Raw genomic sequence first — 21,105 nt, forward strand, 5'->3', positions numbered from 1 at the left:
AGGATGATCTTGATCCCTGTGTCCTGAACAATGTCACGAACCTCCGTCCACAGTTCATCAGGCACTCTATCTGTCAGATCTAGTCCCTTAAATCTATTTCTCACTTCCACTGTATAATCATAAGGGATTTGATTTAGGTCATACCTGAATGGTGTAGTGGTTTTCCCTACTTTCTTCAATTTAAGTCTGAATTTGGCAATAAGGAGTTCATGATCTGAGCCACAGTCAGCTCCTGGTCTTGTTTTTGCTGACTGTATAGAGGTTCTCCATCTTTGGCTGCAAAGAATATAATCAGTCTGATTTCAGTGTTGACCATCTGGTGATGTCCATGTGTAGAGTCTTCTCTTGTGTTGTTGGAAAAGGTGTTTGCTATGACCAGTGTGTTCTCTTGGCAAAACTCTATTTGCCTTTGCCCTGCTTCATTCCGTATTCCAAGGCCAAATTTGCCCGTTACCCCAGGTGTTTATTCCCAGATATTTAATTCTTTTTGTTGCAATGGTGAATGGGATTGATTCCTTAATTTCTTTCTGATTTTTCATTGTTAGTATATAGACATGCAAGTAATTTCTGTGTACTGATTTTGTATCCTGCAACTCTGCTAAATTCACTGATTAGTGCCAGTAATTTTCTGATACTATCTTTAGGGTTTTCCATGTACAGTATCACATCATCTGCCAACAGGGAGAACTTTACTTCTTCTCTTCCAATCTGGATTCCTGGATTCCTTTCTTTTTCTTCTCTGATTGCTGTAGGTAGGAATTCCAGAATTATGTTGACTAATAGTCGTGAAAGTGGACACCCTTGTCTTGTTCCTGATCTTAGGGGAATGCTTTCAGTTTTTCACCACTGAGAATAATGTTTGCTGTAGGCTTATCATATATGGCCTTTACTATGTTGAGTTGTTCCTTCTATGCCCATTTTTTGAACAGTTTTATTCATAAATGGGTGCTAAATTTTGTCAAAGTCTTTTTCTGCATCTATTTAGAGTATCATATTGTTTTATCTTTCAGTTTGCTAATATGGTGTATCACATTGATTGATTTGAATATATTGAAGAATCATTGCTTTCCTGGAATAAACCCAACTTATTCACGATATATGAGCTTCCTGATGTGCTGCTATAATCTTTTTGCTAAAATTTTGTTGAGGATTTTTGCATCTATGTTCATCAGTGATATTGGTCTGTGGTTTTATTTTTTTGTGTTGTCTTTGTCTGGTTTTGGGAACAGGGTGAGTCGTAGATTGAGTTTGCAATTTTTTGAAAGACTTTTAGAAGGATAGGCATTAGCTCTTCTCTAAATGTTTGACAGAATTCTCCTTTGAAGCCATCTGGTCCTGGGCTTTTGTTTTATGGGAGATTTTTTATCACAGCTTCAATTTCAGTGCTTGGAATTAGGTTGTTCATAATTTCTATTTCTTCCTGGTTCAGTCTTGGAAGATTGAACTTTTCTAAGAATCTGTCCATTTCTTCCAGGTTATCCATTTTATTGCCATATAGTTGTTAACCATAGTCTCATACTCCTTTGTCTGTTGTAACCTCTCCTTTTTCATTTCTAATTTTGTTGCACTGATTCTTCTTTTTTTCTTGATGAGTCTGGCTAAAGGCTTATCAATTTTGTTTATCTTCTAAAAGAACCAGCTTTTAGTTTTATTAACCTTTATTATTCTTTCATTTCTTTTTCATTTATTTCTGCTTGAGTTTTTATGATTTCTTTCCTTCCATTAATTTTGCGGGGGGTTTTTGTTCTTCTTTTTTCCAGTTGTTTTAGGTGTAAAGTTAGATTGTCTAGTTGATGTTTTTCTTGTTTCTTGAGGTAGAATTGTATTGCTATAGACTTCCCTCTTAGAACTGCTTTGGCTGCATACCATAGGTTTTGAGTTGTTGTGTTTTCATTGGCATTTGTTTCTAGAAATTCTTTCATTTCCCATTTGATTTCCTCAGTAACCTGTTGGTTATTTAGAAACGTATTGTTTAATCTCCATGTGTTTGTGTTTCTTGCAATTTTTTTCTTGTAATTGATATCTAGATTCATAGCGCTGTTGTCGGAGAAGATGCTTGATATGATTTCAATCTTCTTAAATTTACTCAGGTTTGATTTGTGACCCAAGATGTGGTCTATCCTGGAGAATGTTCCATGTGCACTTGAGAAGAAGGTGTATTCTTCTGTATTTGGATGGAATGTCCTAAAGATATCAATGAGATCCATCTCATCTAGTGTATCATTTAAGACTTGTGTTTCCTTATTAATTTTCTGTTTTGATTATCTGTCCCTTTGTGTGACTGGGTGTTAAAGTCTCCTACTATTAGTATGTTATTGTCGATTTCACCTTTTATGTCTGTTAGTGTTTGTCTTACCTATGGAGGTGCTCCTATGTTGGGTGCACAGATATTCACAATTACTATGTCTTCCTCTTAAGATTAGTCCCATGATCATTATGTAGTGTCCTTCCTTCTCTGTTGTAATACTCTTTATTTTAAGATCTATTATGTCTGATGTGAGGACTGCTACTCTAGCTTTCTTTTGCTTCCCATTTGCATGGAATGTATTTTTCCATCCTCTCACTTCCAGTCTATTATGCATCTTTACGTCTGAAGTGAGTTTCTTGTAGACAGCATATATATGGGTCTTGTTTTTGTGTCCATTCAGCCAGTCTGTGTCTTTTGGTTAGAGCATTTAATCCATTTACATTTAAACTAGTTATCGATATATAGTTCCTACTGCCATTTTCTTAATTGTTTGGGGTTGATTTTGTAAATCATTTTTTTTCTCTTGTATTTCTTGACTATATATGTCCCTTTAACATTTGTTGTAAAGCTGGTTTAGTGGTACTGAATTCTCTTAACTTTTGCTTGTATGAAAAGCTTTTTATTTCTCCATCAGTTTTGAATGAGATTCTTGCTGGGTACAGTAATCTTCACTGCAGATTTTTCCCTTTCAGTACTTCAAATATATCCTGCCATTCCCTTCTGACCTGCAGAGTTTCTGCTGAAAGATCAGCTGTTAAGCATATGGGGTTTCCCTGGTATGTTACTTGTTACTTCTTCCTTGCTGCTTTTAATATTCTTTCTTTGTGTTTAATCCTTTTTACCTTGATTAGTATGTGTCTTGGCATGTTTCTCCTTCAGTTTATCCTGTGTGGAACTCTGTGCCTCTTCAACTTGAATGACTATTTCCTTTTCCATGTTGGGAAAATTTTCAACTATAATCTCTTCAAAAACTTTCTCATACCCTTTCTTTTCCTCTTCTTCTGGGATCCCTATAATCTGAATGTTGGTGCATTTGATACTGTCCCAAGTCTCTGAGACTATCCTCAGTTCTTTTCATTCTTTTTTTTACTTATTTTGCTATTCAGAAGTCATTTCCACCATTTTATCTTCCAGGTCACTGATTCGTTCTTCTGCTTCAGATATTCTGCTATTGATTCCTTCTAGAGTATTTTTAATTGCAGTAATTGTGTTGTTGTCTCTGTATGTTCATTCTTTAATTCTTCTAGTGAAGTAAAGTCGCTCAGTCGTGTCCGACTCTTTGCGACCTGTGGACTGTAGCCCACCAAGCTCCTCCTTCCATGGGATTCTCCAGGCAAGAATACTGGAGTGGGTTGCCATTTCCTTCTCCAATTTTTCTAGGTCTTTGTTAACTGATTCTTGCATTTTCTCCATTTTGTTTTCAAGGTTTTTGATCATCTTCACTATCATTATTCTGAATTCTTTTTCAGGTAGTTTGCCTATTTCCTCTTCATTTATTTGGATTTCACTGTTTCTACTTTGTTACTTCATTTGTGTAGTATTTCTCTGCCTTTTCATTATTTTTATTTTAACTTATTGTGTTTGAGGTCTCCTTTTCCAAGGCTTCAAGGTTGAATTCTTTCTTCCTTTTGTTTTCTGCCTTCCTAAGTTTGTTCCAGTGGTTTCTGTAAGCTTCATATAAGGTGAGATTTGTGCTGAGTTTTTGTTTGCTTTTCCTCTGATGGGCAAGGTTGAGTGAGGTGGTAATCCTATCTGCTGATGATTGGGTTTGTATTTTTGTTTTGTTTGTTGTTTAGATGAGGCATCCTGTACAGGGTGCAACTGGTGGTTGGGTGATGCTGGGTCTTGCATTCAAGTGGTTTCCTTTCTGAGTTCTCACTATCTGATACTCCCTAGGGTTATTTCTCTGGTAGTCTAGGGTCTTGGAGTCAGTGCTCCCACTCCAAAGGCTCAAGGCTTGATCTCTGGAGTGGTTTGTTATGGTATTAATAAGTGAGATTAGAACAAATACCCAAAAATGAGAAACCAAAGATGAACCCCAGACAAATGGCAGTTACAACGTCAGGCAAATAATAATTAAAATAATGGAATATACACGTATACATATACATTCATGAGCAAAGTCAGAACAGTCCAACAAAAATAAAGTACAGCAGATTGACCCAGCAAACAAAGGAAATCAAAAATTATATTAACCAGTTAAGAACCAAACTAAAGTACAAACTGGAAAACAAAACTAAAGCAAGGTGCCAAGTGGGGAACAAAGCAATGAAAACAAAACTAACAAATATGTTGAGAGGAAAGAAAAGAAAGAAAAAATAGATATGCAAAGTTAAACAGGAGTAGATGAAGAAGATTTATATAAAGATTAACTGCAAGGGGAAAAGAACAGTAGGAAAGGCAAATGAAGGAATAAATGTAGAAAAAATATAGTAGGTTTAAAAAAATTAAAATCATAAAAAAGGAAGGAAAAAAACGGAGAAGAAAGAAAAAAGGAAAACACAGAACTTCAAAAGCCCAACGTAGAGGCAGAGGTTTATAACAACAATAAAATGTGTGACTGAATATATACATATACAACCATAAGCAAAATTGAAACAGTCCAACAAAATAAAGTAGAATAGATTGACCTGGCAAACAAAGAAAACCAAAAACTATATTAATCAGTTAAGAACAAAACTACCTAAAGCACAAACTGGAAAACAAAACTAAAGCAAGGTTCCAATTGGGGAATAAAACAATGAAAATAAAACTAACAAATATGTTGAGAGGAAAGGAAAGAAAGAATAGATATGCAAAGTTAAATAGAGGTAAATGAAGATTTATGTATGTTTTAAAGATTGACTGCAAGGGGAAGAGAACAATAGGAAAAGCAAACAAAGGAATAAATGTAAAAAAAATAATAGGTTTAAAAAATTAAAATTAAAAAAAGAGAAAAGAAGAAAAAAAGGAAAATGCCACAGAACTGCAAAAGCCCAACCAATGAAGAGGCAGAGGTTTATAACAACAATAAAAATGTGACTGAGAAAAAAAAGAAAAGCTCAAAAGCTTAATTGGATTTCATAGTGCCAATAAAACCAATAACTACAATGGAGGGGGAAAGAGAGGAACAAAAAAGAAAAAACAATCCAAAAGAATCTACAAGACAAGTAAAAACATAAGAATGATAAATGTTTTTCTTGAGTCACTGCTATCAGAGTCCTTTCCCTCGCTGGGAATCACAGTCCACCTCACCTCCCTAGGATGCCCTCTAACACTCTGCTCATCTCTGGATCTGCTGTGGGGGCAGCTCAGATTCTAATCTGGTCCTCCTCCTGTGTGTTCTTGCCTCCAATGTCCACAGCTATCAGAACTAGTGTGTCTTCTTTTGTGGGAGCTCTCAATGACCTTTTATATATTCCATAGGCACAGAGTCTGCCTAGTTGATCGTGCGGATTTAATCTGCAGCTTGTACAGCTGGTGGGAATGTTTTGGATCTTCTTCCTTAGCCACACTGCCCCTGGGTTTCAATTGTGGTTTTATTTCCACCTCAGCATGTGGGTCGTCCACTGGGGTTTGCTCCTGAGGCAGTCCTGGAGGACTTGGGTTTGCCCTGTGGGGGCCAGGTGTGGAGGTGGTCTGCTGCTTGGGTCGCAGGGGTTCTGGCAGCACCAGGTTTTCAGGGGAGTTGGCAGCTAGCGCAGCAGGAAATATAGTGCTCTAGAAGGGTATGGCAACCAGTACTGGCCAATACGCTCCGGTATTCTTGCCTGGAGAACCTCTCTCCCTGACAAAGCAGCCTGGATGGCTTTGGTCTACAGGGTCGCAAAGAGTTGGACACTAGCAAAGCGATCCTGCACGCGTAGATGCAAGACTTATTTTCCCTGTGGCAGTTCTGCCCCAGTGACAGCTAAGCATGAACGTGGTGAAGCTGCTTGGCTTGTGGGGACTCTGGTGGTACCAAGCAGGGACACAGACTGCCTCTGCCACAGGATGTTATGGCGCTATCAGTCTTTTTTCAAGCCTCTTGTAGCTGTCAATCAGAAGGCCTCTTTGGTCAGTCTTTCTCTGTAGCTCCACCCATGCAAGCACTTTGAGGGCTCCCTTGCCTGGGGTCCTTCTCTGTTGTTCCATGGGTCAGGGACATAGAGGGGTCCCCCTAGCTGGGGTCCTAGTTTGTAGATCGGCGCATCAGGCACTTAAAGGAGCACCCTGGGTGGGGTCTTGCTCTGTAGTTCAGTGCATCAGGCATTTGATGGGCCAGCCTCTCTATTGTTCAGCTGCCAATGCTGGCTTGTTGGGAGAGAGAGGCTACGGTGATGGCTCCATCCCCTATGCGTGACTCAGCAGAATCGCCTTGCTTCCATGGCTGCCTGGATTTCCTCCACAGGCATTTCCCACCACAATATCCTCCCTCACATCCCCTCAATTCAACTCTCTGCAGTCAACAGCAGCCCTCGCCCTGGGATTGCTTCAGAATCCCTAAACTCCAGCTCCCAGCCACTAAAGCCTTCCAGGGAACCTGAGTCCCTGTCTGGGGCATGTACAGCTCTGGCAAGGACTGTCTGAATCTCATTCTATTTAGGCTGCCACAGATCACTCTCAGCCTTAAATGTTTCTCCTCCAACTCAGACAATTGCCCCAACGTGGGGCTCAGGTTTCTGTTTCAGTTCCCCTACCCGCCGAGGACAGGTCCAGTCCTAACACTTCGGCTTTTTCCCCTAGTTCCTTTGTCCTACCAAGTTTTATGTGGTTCTATATGTTCTTTTCCTCTTGTCAGCTACTCCTGTTCACTCTCAGCTTGTGTTCTGCATGCACTTCTGTGTCTGAAGGGGTACTCCTGATGTATCCGTGGAGAGAGACGTACTCTGTGTCCACCTACTCCTCCACCAGCTTGTTCTCTGTCTTTAGTTTTGAAATACAAAAACTAGTCCTACTCTTGTCCTTCTTAATTTTATATTTAGTAGGCCCTCAATTTGCACTATTAGGTTATTCTTTTTTTTTCAAGTTTATTACATCTTCTGATACCCTTAATCATAACATCTGATCCATCTATCCTTACTATTTATTCATAAGCTGGATCTCTGACTTGACCCCAGTGGTTCAGAACTCAGTATGTTTTATATTTTATATTCTGAGTGAAATTACTATTTCATATCACCAAATTACTTTGCTTGGCCAATATAAGCTTTTAACTTCCAAGAAAGCTCTGGCCTACTGTGGTTGTTATGCCATTATGTTCTTGTTATCCTGGCCTTTTATTATTACAAACTAAATTATAATTAAATTCAAGACACAGCACATACAGTTTTCATATGGAACTAATATCTGACATTTTAACAATTATAAAATTATAAAGAATCATATGGCTCTGAGAAATCATGGAACATCGCCCATGGGGAAACATTTTTTTTAGAATAACCTTCTTCTAACAAGACAACCATTCAGATTTCTAAAGACTAAATACCCAGTTTCATTCCTCAGTAACATGAAGGTAAGTTGGTGAATTTCAAATCTCCAAACAGACGCAACTGAAAATGGTTTGAGTTTTTCACTCTGAAAAATTATTTAGACTGAAAATTAAACCACATACTTTTATAGAGTGCATATAACCTAAAAACAAAACAATAGTGCAATTTTAAAAGCCAAAAAATAAAGTCCAATGTCAATTCTGGCTAGTTTATAAATATATATATATATTACCCAGTTTGAAAAGGCTTCATTTTATATATCACACTATAATACTTACAAGCTGATGTTCTAATAGTTGGATTTTTTCATCTTTTTTCTTTAGTTCCTCTTTAAGTTGTTTTATTTCATTTAGTAAATCTTCATTCTGAAATATTTTAAAAGATTCAATGTGAAGTATTTAATTGTATTTTAAAACACTAATGAAAAATATTAAATTAAGGATGCAGGCTGAGCAATGAACTGTGTGTTTATTTAACATGAAGATTCTTCTTAAATATCCCAGCTATTTATCCATTAAAAAAAAAATCCAGTTTGGTCTTCTAGGAACTCACAGTTTAAAGGAGTCTGACACATAAACAATGAACAATAAGAGCAGCAACAGCTAACATTCACTTAGTACTAATTGGGTGCCAAGACCTAAGTACTTTTGGGTGTCTAAGTAACTGATTCCAACTGCAACTCTGAGGTAGATACTACTATCCCCATTTCAGAGATAAGAGGAACTAAAATAAATTAAACACAAAATAATAACTTCAGTTAGATTTCAAGAAATATATGAGTTGCCTGTCAGAGGAAACGAAGGCCACAAGTAGAGGAAATGAAGGCCACAAGTAGAGGAAACTGCATCATTAAAGGCACAGAGTCATTTTCATGGCAGGTGCAGAAATCAGTAGCAAGGTAAATGTGCCTGAAAGGGTATCAAGGAAGACTCTTTTTCTTTGAGCTACTTTCATGAGAACTGCCTGAATCAGAGAATAAATTCCCTGCTGACTTAGTTTGTAAGAAATTTCTATCGAGGCCAATCCCTTTCCCAAAATAAAATAAAAAAAAAGAAATTCCTAATAGTATTAACAGGTATTAACAAAGCTCGTCTAGTCAAGGCTATGGTTTTTCCAGTAGTCGTGTATGGATGTGAGAGTTGTACTATAAAGAAAGCTAAATGCCAAAGAATTGATGCTTTTGATCTGTGGTGTTAGAGAGGACTCTTGAGAGTCCCTTGGACTGCAAGGAGTCCAACCAGTCTATCCTAAAAGAGATCAGTCCTGGGTGTTCATTGGAAGGACTGATGTTGAAGCTAAAACTCCAATACTTTGGCTACCTGATGTAAAGAGCTGACTCATCTGAAAAGACCCTGATGCCCAGGAAAGATTGAGGGCAGGAGGAGAAGGGGACAACAGAGGATGAGATGGTTGGATGGCATCACTGACTCGATGGACATGAGTTTGGGTGAACTCTGGGAGTTGGTGATGGACAGGGAAGCCCAGGGTGCTGCGATTCATCGGGTCACAGAGTCGGACATGACTTGAGCAACTGAAATGAACTGAAGACAAACCTATTATCAAGGTAAGCAGGAATTCAGTTATATTGTCACATGTAAGGTATCATTATCTTATAGTTAGACCACTTTGTTTACTGCTATTTAATTATCCACAAATATATACTGATGAAATAGTGCTGCCAAGGGAAATTAAAGTTAACCCTTGAACAACACAGGGGTTAGGGTTGCCCACCCTATACAAAGTAAAAAGACCTGGGTATAACTTTTAGTGAGTGCTCCACATCCACAGTTCCACCATAACCAGAATGTTCACATCCTTGTATTCAACCAACTGCAGATCGATGTAGTACTATAGTATTTTTTTAAAAATCCAAGTATAAGTGGACCCATGCAATTCAAAACTTGTTCAAGGCTCATCTGTAGAATATATACATAAATGATACATCTTTCCAGAGAGAATAATAAGTAAGCAAATATAATGTGTTGGTATTGAGCAAAGTATACCATCTTCTTCAGATAGGTTGGGAACAAAAAATACTGCAGTCTCTTTAACAAGAGAGATCAAAAACAAACATTTTATAAAGGCTCTGATGTATCAAATAAGCATCAGAATGGGGAAGAAACAACAGAGAAGAAAATATTTTTTTAATTTTGCAGTTGTTATGCACACAGCAATGACGAAGAACTATTTATTATGTATGAAAAAAATGACTTTCAGTTGAATTTTTTAAATGTTCAGGGACTTAAAAAAATTCATAAATCAAGCCCCAAAACAGATGGATTACAAATCATGAGTTAAATTAGTGGGAGAAATACTCAATGTGATTAATAAGACTGCAGAAAAAATGGTACATTATCAGACATAAAAACTGATCTTTTTGTACAAACATATGACTGTATATACAACAGTCATAAAAATTACTTGCACTCCGGTTTCAGTTATGCAACTCACATGCCAAAGAAATGATCCTAAGTACAAGAAAAGCTATAATAAGATATCTTCAAGTTCATAAACTTAGAACTGCCTCATAAGAGGACAACTGAAATATAATGTAGCAACGGGATGGAATACTATATAGCCATCATTCAGGCATTGCTAGGTTCTGCTGATGTTAGAGAAAATGAACCCAAAAGTGAAATCAAAATATGAGTATGTAAAACATTTAGCGCCAACATGCTTATAGCATTATTTATATGATAGGCACTGCTCTAAGCATTTTACACATGAAGATAGGAAAAGGAAAACATATCAGGAAATGGTTAATCCCAATGGAGTTTTAAAGGTAAGTAAGAAGTTCTAACGACACAAAGTGTGGCAAACTTTTGACTTTAGGGATTCTGTAAGACAATACAGAGATGGGGACAAGGATAGCATATTTGGAGAATTATAACCACTAATGCCGCACACGAAGGCTATGGTGAACAGTGGGGAGCAATGTGGTTAGTAAACCAGGCAAGGGACAGATCACAGAGGGCCTGAACATCAAGCATGCTTCAGTCATGGAGTAACAGATAGATCTGCATTGGAGATGGCTTTGACAGCTATTTGGAGGATATATTTGACAAGGATAACAACAAAACTAGGCTAGGAAAGTGGTTATCAAGATGTTCCAGTACTCCAGGTAAGAGCAGGAGCCTGACCCAAGAGTGTGATACTAGGGAGGAGAAGAAAGAGGAAAAGAGATTTTGGCAGTTCACTGCATGTGAGAGAAGAGCACAGAAGAGCAGTCAAGAGTGTCATCTCCATTTCTAGCTTGGATGACACAGTGAACAGAAAGAACAGAATGAAGGAGGAGAAGTGTGTCCAAAGAAGAATATTTTTCAGTTTTAAAAATACTGTTAGAAGTACACACATCTGTGAGAGATGTGTTTGAACAGCGGGACACTGGAAATGTCCAGTGGATAAGAAGATTACCAAGTATGAGAGACAGTGATTATAGTAATACATATAAAATCACTGTCTCTCATACGTGGTAATCTCGTCCACAGGACATTTCCAATGTGTCCCACTGACAATGGGAAACCCGTGTAGGGGTATCCCTGGTGGATCAGATAGAAGACTGCCTGTAATGAAGACTTGGGTTCAATCCCTGGGTTGGGAAGATTCCCTGGAGAAGGGAATGGCTACCCACTGCAATATTCTTGCCTGGGAAATTCCATGGACAGAGGAGCCTGGCAGGCTACAGTCCATGGGGTTGTAAAGAGTTGGACACAACTGAGCGACTAACAACACAACATGTTACATGTGAAATCATGAGAGTAGAAAGTTCAATGAACACTGGACTAAAGATACAAACCTACATTCTAAAAAGGAAAAGAATCCAAGAAAGGCGGGCAGGCAGGTGGTGTGGAGGAGAAGAGGGGATGTTAAGGGGTAAGGGAATTCAGAAAGAACTGACACAAAAACCAAAGGATAAAGCTTTTAAGACAAAGGCCGTGCCAAATGTGTATTTTTCCAGGTTTCCACAACAACTAGAAAGAGAGTCAAGGAAAGGTTTATCTGATTTACTGAATTTAGGATAGGTAAGACACAGAAATCTATAAAGTGACGATGAAGAGGAAGTAAATGAAGCACACTAATGAGACGTGAGAGAGGAGGCAGACAGAGTTTGGTCTTTCACTACAGCAGAAGATAGAATCGAGAACAAGAAAGGGTAGTCTTCCACAGCACAGTGGTCACTTTTCCCTGTAACTGGAATAAAGTAAATCAGAGTGACATAGACACAGATAAGCTGGGAGGCAGAAAAGCAAAGAAGATCTTCCTTGATGAACACAAGGCAAATGCAGCAGCTGAGAAAGAGGAGGAGACAAGTGGTCAATGTCTGAAACAGCTCATCAGGGACATGGCAGAGGGAGCTGTGCTGGGATCAGGAGAGACTGGTGACAGGGCAGGTCCACTGGAGAGTTTAGGCCCTCAAGTTGTAATGGTATAAGTCACAATATTCCTATCATTTGAAATTGAACTGCAAAACCACCCTCAATGAGCAGATTTGGGGATTTGCTGATGAACGTGAGGGACTGTCTAGTGTACTAGAAAGAGCAAGTATGAGCTATTGCATACATTCGTGCTCGCTCAGTTGTGTCTGACTGTGATCCGGAGCCAGGCTCCTCTGTCTTTGGAATTTTCCAAGCAAGGATACTGTAATGGATTGCCATCCCCTACTCACAGATCTTCCTGATCCAGGGATCGAACCCCTGTCTCTTGTATCTCCTACATTGGAAGGCAGATTCTGGACTATTGGCACCACCCGGGAAGCCCAGTGAGAAACTGCATCTAACCTCAAAAAGAAGGAAGAAAGACTAGGGATGATCTGCCTGAAAGGAAAGGCACTGAGGACAAGAGAGAAACACACGCTGTGTTCATCTCACAACACTAAACACACGACGAACTTTAAAGGAGGGTGGAAAAAGCAAAGGCACGAGTTCTGCAACAAAGGCTGGAATTAAATTTCTTCTTTAAAAAGAATTTATTTATATGTAAAAAACTTCTCACAAAAAAATTTAGAAAAAAGTCAATTTTTACTTTTAAAGTAGCGATCACCAAACAAACAAACAAACAAAAAACAACTGAGACAACCAGAAATCATCTAAATCAATGGCTCGCAAGGGAGTATGTAAATAAGTTTTTCAAAAAGAGATGTCCTCCTGCAAACCTATTATTATACTCACAACAGGATGGAAACTTGAAGATGGGAAGAAATTTATATTAAAGAACAGGTAGGTAACACGATGAAAAGCCAGGATTGGACAACCAGATGTGACTATTAACCAATATTTTTTGATTTTGTGTTTTATACTAAATTTGTTCCCCAAAAGTCACTCCATATCCTATGAGAAAACTGTGCTTCCCTGATGCTTAACATCAAGACTGGTCAGTTGACCTGTTTTGGAAGCAACATATGTTACATTCAACCAATGTATTCTGCCAGTGCTACTTTCCCTCAAGTACAAAAAGCATGACCTTCATCCAGAATCCCAGAAAGAAGAAAAAACATGAAGTCTCACTAATCTACAACCAAAATGCAACATAATGAGAAATAATAAGTAAGAAATAAACTTTTTTTAAAAACAAAGAAAAAAAAGAAATCAACTTTTGTTATTGTAAGCCACCAGTATTTTGAGGCTGTTACTACAGACAAGTAGAATACATTGACTAGAATACTTTGAAAACAGAATGTGAAAGGAAACAATAATTTTACCTGAAACTAGGAAAGACAAGAATACTTGTATGTCCTTAAGAAATAAATATGTGATTCATGAAGATACAAAAAGAATTTTCTTCAACTAAAACTAGACCTAAAGATGAGAACTATAAAAAAATATACAAGTACAAAATGCATCTGCATTCTATATATCTTTAAACATTAAAAAATGTCATTTTCAGCTATTGAAGAATATTGTTCTTCAATATTATGATTATATATATATATACACATATATATATGAGCAGTACTATTAACAGTTTTAATTTTTACTAGTAGTCATATTTTAAATTGCTATTCATAATTCTGAAAAAAAAAAAAAGATTTAATTAATTTTTAAAAAAGAATCCTGTACCAATATTAATACTGGGACAGATGACTATCCAACTGATAAAACAACTCAAAGTACCACAGGGATATCAACTTAACTTAAAAAGTTAGTAAAAGTGAAAGGCAAATCTGACCAAAACCGAAGACAACAAAGTTGCAGGTTTAAATATATTTATTATTAAAAGTGTTATTATTGCTTTATAATTTTAGTTATAAAAAAACTTTTTTTTAAGTGCAGCATGACTACCTAGTCATCATACCTTGCATATTTGATCACCATCTTCTGGTTCCGGACTAGATGGCAATGAGAGTTGAACATCATGCAATGAACCACTTCCATCATGCTGTCAGAAAGAAGAAAAGGAAAACGCAAGAGTAATACAATTAACTGCAAGCATTCTGCTCAACCTGAACTCACCCCAGACCAAATGCTAGAGTGGTAATCAATTAAGATTTCAGAAATCTCCTTTTTACCTCCATGCACTGGTAGAAACAAACGCAGAAGAGGAAACAACAGGGTTCAAGAAAGAATATTTTGTGGAATATTCACTAGGTAAGTTGACGGTGAGAAAGCCAGTGAAAGTTTTGGAATGGGAAAAGAAACATAGGACAACTCCTTAAAAATCTTAAGATTACTCCACCTATGAAAAATGTAAAATAAAAGTCAAATTAAATCTGATTTGAATCAGGTCTAGTGCTTTGAGTACAAAGGAGTCAGAAACAATAATATGAAATGACTCAAAAAGATCTGACCACAGAAAACATTTGAATAGAAACAGACACATGAGTATGCATACTGCATGACTCTATCAAGTTTGAGAAGAGGTAAAATTAATCTATGGTGCTAAAAATTCAGAACAGTGGCTGACTTAGAAGAAAGGGGTTATTGACAGAAAAATGTATTATAACCCATAAAGATGCTGGAAATGTTTTGTGTCCTCTCTGTATGGCAGTTACATGGGTACATACAAGTGAAAAGTACAAGCTTTACACTTAAGACTGGTACACCTTTAAGTACTTTACTGGATATACACGATACCTCAATTTTAAAAATTGAAAAAATTAAAGTTTTTGTCCTTAAATGCAATTTTTAAAAAAATAACAGGGTATCATTAAGTCCTACGTCTTGCTGAAATAGTTTAGGAATAATCAGATAAAACATGGCATGTCCAATGATTCACAGACAACCTTAAAAAAGATGAACTAAGAATATGTCTGGGATGATGATGAGGGACCTAGATCCTGACCAGTGCAGTACAACTGTAGCTCAATATCTTATCTGTTCAGATGGTACCTGGCTGCCTTGTGATACCCACTGAATCAACAGCCTTCAACTCCTGGGCACATATCTGAGAAAAACATGACCTGAAAAGATACATGCACCTCAATGTTCACCGTAGCACTGTTTACAATAGCGAAGACATGTAATCAACCTAAATGTCCACTGAGAGAGAAAAGGATAAAGAAGATGTGGTACGCACATAGTACGCATAGGAGCACTACCATAGCACCTATCTGTCCTGAAGGAAATCTCCCGGACATGGCAATCTCCTACACTGGAACAGAATGAATCAGAAACTCTAGTGATGGGGCCCGGGAAGGAGTATTTAGAAAAACTCAGAAAGTAAGAGTGACTGACAGGGAAGTATTAGCATTTGTCAAATTTCCAGCAGAGATAAATTACATTTTTATTGGTGATGCCATAGACAAGGATTCGACCTGAGAAAGAATCCAACATCCTAATGAATAACAAATGTTCACAGAATACATTAAAAATGTTTTTTAAAAAAGTAAGGAATTTACAAGACTCATTTTAGTAAACTTTATCTCTGCCTTGAACTATAAAAACAGAGCCAGTCCTATAAACCAGACAGCTACATACAAAAAAAAAAGAAGAAAGAAATTAGATCATTCTTTAACACCACACACAAAAATAAGCTCAAAGTGGATTGTATAGACCTAAATGTGAGACCAGACACTATTAAACTCCTAGAGGAAAACAGAGGCAGAACACTGAGATAAATCTCAGCAATATCCTTTTTGAGCCAACTCCCAGAATAATGGAAATAAAAACAAAAATAAACAAATAGGGCCTAATTAAACTCTAAAGCTTTTGCACAGCAAAGGAACAAAAAACAAAACGAAAAGACAATCCACAGATTGGGAGAAAATATTTGCAAATGATGTGACCAACAAAAGATTAGTCTCCAAAATTTACAAACAGCTCATGAGGCTTAACAATATCAAAACAAACAACTCAACTGACAAGTGGGCAGAAGAACTAAATAGAAATTTCTCCAAAGACATACAGATGACCAAGAGGCACATGAAAAGATGTTCAACATAGCTAATTATTAGAGAACTGCAAATAAAAACTACAGTGATATATCACCTCACACCAACCAGAATGACTATCATCAAAAAATCCACTAACAATAATGTTGGAGAGGATGTGGAGAAAAGGAAACCCTCCTACACTGTTGGTGGGAATGTAAATTGGTACAGCCGCTAAAGAGAATAGTACAGAGGTTCCTTAAACAATTAAAAACAGATTTACCATATGACCCTGCAATCCCACTCCTGGGCACATATCTGAGAAAAACATGACCTGAAAAGATACATGCACCTCAATGTTCACTGTAGCACTGTTTACAATAGTGAAGACATGTAATCAACCTAAATGTCCACTGACAGAGAAATGGATAAAGATGTGGTACGCATATACAGTGGAATATTAGCCATTAAAAAGAATGAAATAACACTATTTGCAGCAATATGGATGGACCTAAAGACTGTCATAATGAGTGATGTAAGTCAGACAGAGAAGGAAAAATGTCATACAACAATCACTTGTATGTGGGATCTAAAAAAAAAGAAAAAAAACTATACAAATGAACTTATCTACAAAACAGAGAGTCACAGACTTAGAGAATGAACTTATGGTTGCCTGTACACACTGCTACATATAAAATGGATAACCAACTATATACAATGGATAACCTACTGCATAGCACATGGAACTCTGGTTATCTGGCAGCCTGGATGGGAGAGGAGTCTGGGGGAGAATGGATACATGTATATGGACGGCTGAGTCCCTTCACTGTTCATCTGAAACTACCACAACAATAGTAATCAGCTTTACCCCAATACAAAAATTTTTTTAAGTTAAAAAAAAAAAAACAAGGCCAGTCCTATATATAAGTACATATTTGAGAAAAGAGGAACTATAAAACGACTTCTTTTCCAACATCTACAATACCTTCCTGGCCACTGCAAAGTAGGAACCCCAAAGAATAGGAGACAACACAAGCTCACACCACTTTGCCTTGCACATGGATTTAGTTGTGGGAAGTGTGCAGTAAAACAGGAACTTTCACTGTAGAGGAATAAAAAGGCAAGCTCGTAGAACAGAAAATACCAGGATGTCATGAAGAAAGTAACTCTAGAAAATTGTATATAAATTTCTAGGTTCACCACTCCTGAGCATCACACTTGCTTGGATCTGATCCTAAGAAGCATTTCAAAAACTTTGAGAAATAAACCAAGACCACACTGCCCAGGTCCCAAGCTGGCCACTGGAAGGTGTACACTCAAAACAGACCTGGCAGGCACGGCAAAGGCTTTGGGAACAACTGACAGTACAACCACAACCCAAAGGTGGCTAATCAGAACTTGGCATGTGGTCCCAACCAAATACTCTATCTGCTTAAAAGGAAAAAATCAACATTCCCCACAAAGTTTACACAATATTAAGAGTCTCATACTACAGGAGTGATGCTAAAGTTGAAACTCCAGTACTTTGGCCACCTCATGCGAAGAGTTGACTCACTGGAAAAGACTGATGCTGGGAGGGATTGGGGGTAGGAGGAGAAGGGGACGACCGAGGATGAGATGGCTGGATGGCATCATGGACTCGATGGACGCGAGTTTGAGTGAACTCTGGGAGTTGGTGATGGACAGGGAGGCCTGGCATGCTGCGATCCATGGGGTTGCAAAGAGTCGGACACAACTGAGCGACTGAACTGAACAGAACTGAATACAACAGTCAAGCATCTAAGATATAATCCAAAACTACTCAATGTACAAAGAAAGAAAACCTCAAAACACACAGAAAAAGACAACTAACATCAATGACATATTAAAAAGTTAAAATTAAATAACAAAAAGAATTAACTATAAGAGATTTTAATAGAGCTATTATAAAAATTCTACAAAAGTAAAGGTGAACTCTTAAAGGGAACAGAAAGAGAAAGTCTCAGCAAAGACTTAACACACAAAGTGGAAAATGACAAGGTCAGAACTGCAAAGGTTCAATAACCAAAAATTTCTAGTGCACTAGATGCATTAGATACTACATGCACTAAATACTGTGACGTAGATGGACTAAACACAGTATCAACATTTGAGTTACAGACTGAACATAAAGAGAGATCAACAGAAATCCAATCTGAACAATAAAGACAAAAAAAGATGGGGGAGGGGTAGAAAACAGAGCTTGGTGCAGGAGTTATAGGACAATAACAAGAGATCTAATATTCATATCACTGACGTCATAGAAGGTAGAGCCCGCGGCAAAGATTTTTGAAGAAATAATGGATAAATACACTTCATATCTGGTGAAAGACATGAACCTACATATTTGAATAATTCAACTTAAAAGAACAGAAAATAGAATGTGCTCTCTGAACAAAATGGAATGTTAACTAGAAAATCAAAACCAGAAAAATAATCTTCAAACACTTAGAAAGTAACAAGAAACTTCTTTGATCCATGGGTCAAAAGAAGTACCAAGGTAAATAAGAAAATTTTTGAGTTGAAAGGAAAATGAAACCACATCATCAAAATCTGTGGAATGCAATTAAAGCAGTGCTTAGAGGGAAAAATTATTGTACCCGATACTTATATTAAACCAAAGTTGTCAAATCCATAACTGGAACAAAATAAAGCTAGCACAAACAAAAACATGAAAATAACAGAGTATGGAAATTAATGAAACTGAAAATCAATAAACAGAAATCAGTGAAGCCAATTTAAAACATGCAGGGGAAAAAAAAGAAATCAATGGAGCCAAAGCAGGTTTTTTGATAACTGCAAACCATCACCAAAACATGCAAAAGGCATTTATAAAGTGACTGCTTTTAACAACAGCAACAAAAATAATGATAATGTGAAAATCTAGGGTTTTCAACTTACTTCATTAACTCAAATTTTAAATACTTGCCCCAAAAGTACAATTTTTTCAATATCCATTTATCTCATCATTTACATAACTGATAAAAAAACATATATAAAGAACTATTAATAATCACAAATAAAACAAACAAAAAATTTGTTAGCAAAAAAAAGACACTTCACAAAAGAAGATATAAAATTGAAAAATAAACATAAGAAAAAATGCTAAATGTCATTAGTCATTCAGTTCAGTTCAGCTCAGGCGCTCAGTCGTGTCCAACTCTTTGCGACCCCATGAATTGCAGCACGCCAGGCCTATCACCAACTCTCAGAGTTCACTCAAACTCACGTCCATTGAGTAGGTGATGCCATCCAGCCATCTCATCCTCTGTCGTCCCTTTTTCCTCCTGCCCCCAATCCCTCCCAGCATCAGAGTCTTTCCTAATGAGTCAACTCTTCGCATGAGGTAGCCAAAATACTGGAGTTTCAGCTTTAGCATCAGTCCTCCCAAAGAACACCCAGGACTGATCTCCTTTACAATAGACTGGTTGGATCTCCTTGCAGTCCAAGGGACTCTCAAGAGTTTTCTCTAACACCACAGTTCAAAAGCATCAATTCTCCAGCACTCAGCTTTCTTCACAGTCCAACTTTTACATCCATACATGACCACTGGAAAAACCATAGCTTTGACTAGACGGACCTTTGTTGGCAAAGTAATGTCTCTGCTTTTGAATATGCTATCTAGGTTGGTCATAACTTTCATTCCAAGGAGTAAGCGTCTTTTAATTTCATGGCTGTAATCATTATCTGCAGTGATTTTGGAGCCCAAAAAATAAAGTCTAACACTGTTTCCACTGTTTCCCCATCTATTCCCCATGAAGTGATAGGACCAGATGCCATGATCTTCGTTTTCTGAATGCTGAGCTTTAAGTCAACTTTTTCACTCTCCTCTTTCACTTTCATCAAGAGACTTTTTAGTTCCTCTTCACTTTCTGCCATAAGGGTGGTGTAATTTGCATATCTGAGGTGATTGATATTTCTCCCAGCAATTCCAGCTTGTGCTTCATCCAACCCAGCGTTTCTCATGATGAATTCTGCATATAAGTTAAATAAGCAGGGTGACAATATACAGCCTTGACGTACTCCTTTTCCTATTTGGAACCAGTCTGTTGTTCCATGTCCAGTTCCAACTGTTGCTTCCTGACCTGCATACAGATTTCTCAAGAGGCAGTTCAGGTGGTCTGGTATTCCCATCTCTTTCAGAATTTTCCACAGTTTTTTGTGATCCACACAGTCAAAGCATTTGGCATAGTTAATAAAGCAGAAATCAATGTTTTTCTGGAACTCTCTTGCTTTTTCCATGATCCAGCGGATGTGGCAAATGCAAATTAAAACCAGAACGTGATACCAACGCATAACTTGGGAAGCGCTTTTGAAAAATATTGACAATATCAAGTATGGACCAGGATGCAGAACACTTGGAACTCTCATTAATCGTGGTAGGAATACAAAATCAAATAACCACTTTGGAAAACAGCTTGCTGATTTCTCAAGAAGTTCAGTTCAGTTCAGTTCAGTCGCTCAGACATGTCCGACTCTTTGCGACCCTATGAATTGCAGCACGCCAGGCCTCCCTATTCATCACCAACTCCCAGAGTTCACCCAGACTGGAGTCCATCGAGTCAATGATGCCATCCAGCCATCTCATCCTCGGTCATCCCCTTCTCCTCCTGCCCCCAATCCCTCCCAGCATCAGAGTCTTTTCTAATGAGTCAACTCTTCCCATGAGGTGGCCAAAGTACTGGAGTTCCAGCTTTAGCATCATTCCTTCCAAAGAAATCCCAGGGCTGATCTCCTTCAGAATGGACTGGTTGGATCTCCTTGCAGCCCAAGGGACTCTCAAGAGTCTTCTCCAACACCACAGTTCAAAAGCATCAATTCTTCGGCGCTCAGCCTTCTTCACAGTCCAACTCTCACATCCATACATGACCACAGGAAAAACCATAGCCTTGACTAGACGGACCTTAGTCGGCAAAGTAATGTCTCTGCTTTTGAATATACTATTTAGGCTGGTCATAACTTTTCTTCCAAGGAGTAAGGGTCTTTTAATTTCATGGCTGCAATCACCATCTTCAGTGATTTTGGAGCCCCAAAAAATAAAGTCTGACACTGTTTCTACTGTTTCCCCATCTATTTCCCATGGA

At 37.8% G+C, this 21,105-nt stretch overlaps 1 protein-coding gene across 10 annotated transcripts in view; it reads right to left on the bottom strand.

Annotated features, from left to right (window-relative positions):
• CCSER2 (coiled-coil serine rich protein 2) overlaps window positions 1-21,105 on the bottom strand; it is a 164,105-nt gene that overhangs the window by 42,032 nt on the left and 100,968 nt on the right. For all 10 annotated transcript variants that reach the window (XR_005721375.1, XR_005721374.1, XM_040242557.1 and 7 more), the window contains 2 exons: window positions 13,990-14,073; window positions 7,977-8,063 (listed from right to left, as the gene is read on the bottom strand). Coding sequence is in view for 8 of the 10 variants with exons in the window: in XM_040242557.1 (XP_040098491.1) it covers window positions 7,977-8,063; window positions 13,990-14,073 (171 nt within the window). In the remaining 2 variants the exon portion in view is untranslated. The remainder of the gene's footprint in view (window positions 1-7,976; window positions 8,064-13,989; window positions 14,074-21,105) is intronic.

The sequence above is a fragment of the Oryx dammah genome, unplaced genomic scaffold (assembly GCF_014754425.2).
Source record: "Oryx dammah isolate SB20612 unplaced genomic scaffold, SCBI_Odam_1.1 HiC_scaffold_6, whole genome shotgun sequence".
NCBI classification, from domain to species: Eukaryota; Metazoa; Chordata; class Mammalia; order Artiodactyla; family Bovidae; genus Oryx; species Oryx dammah.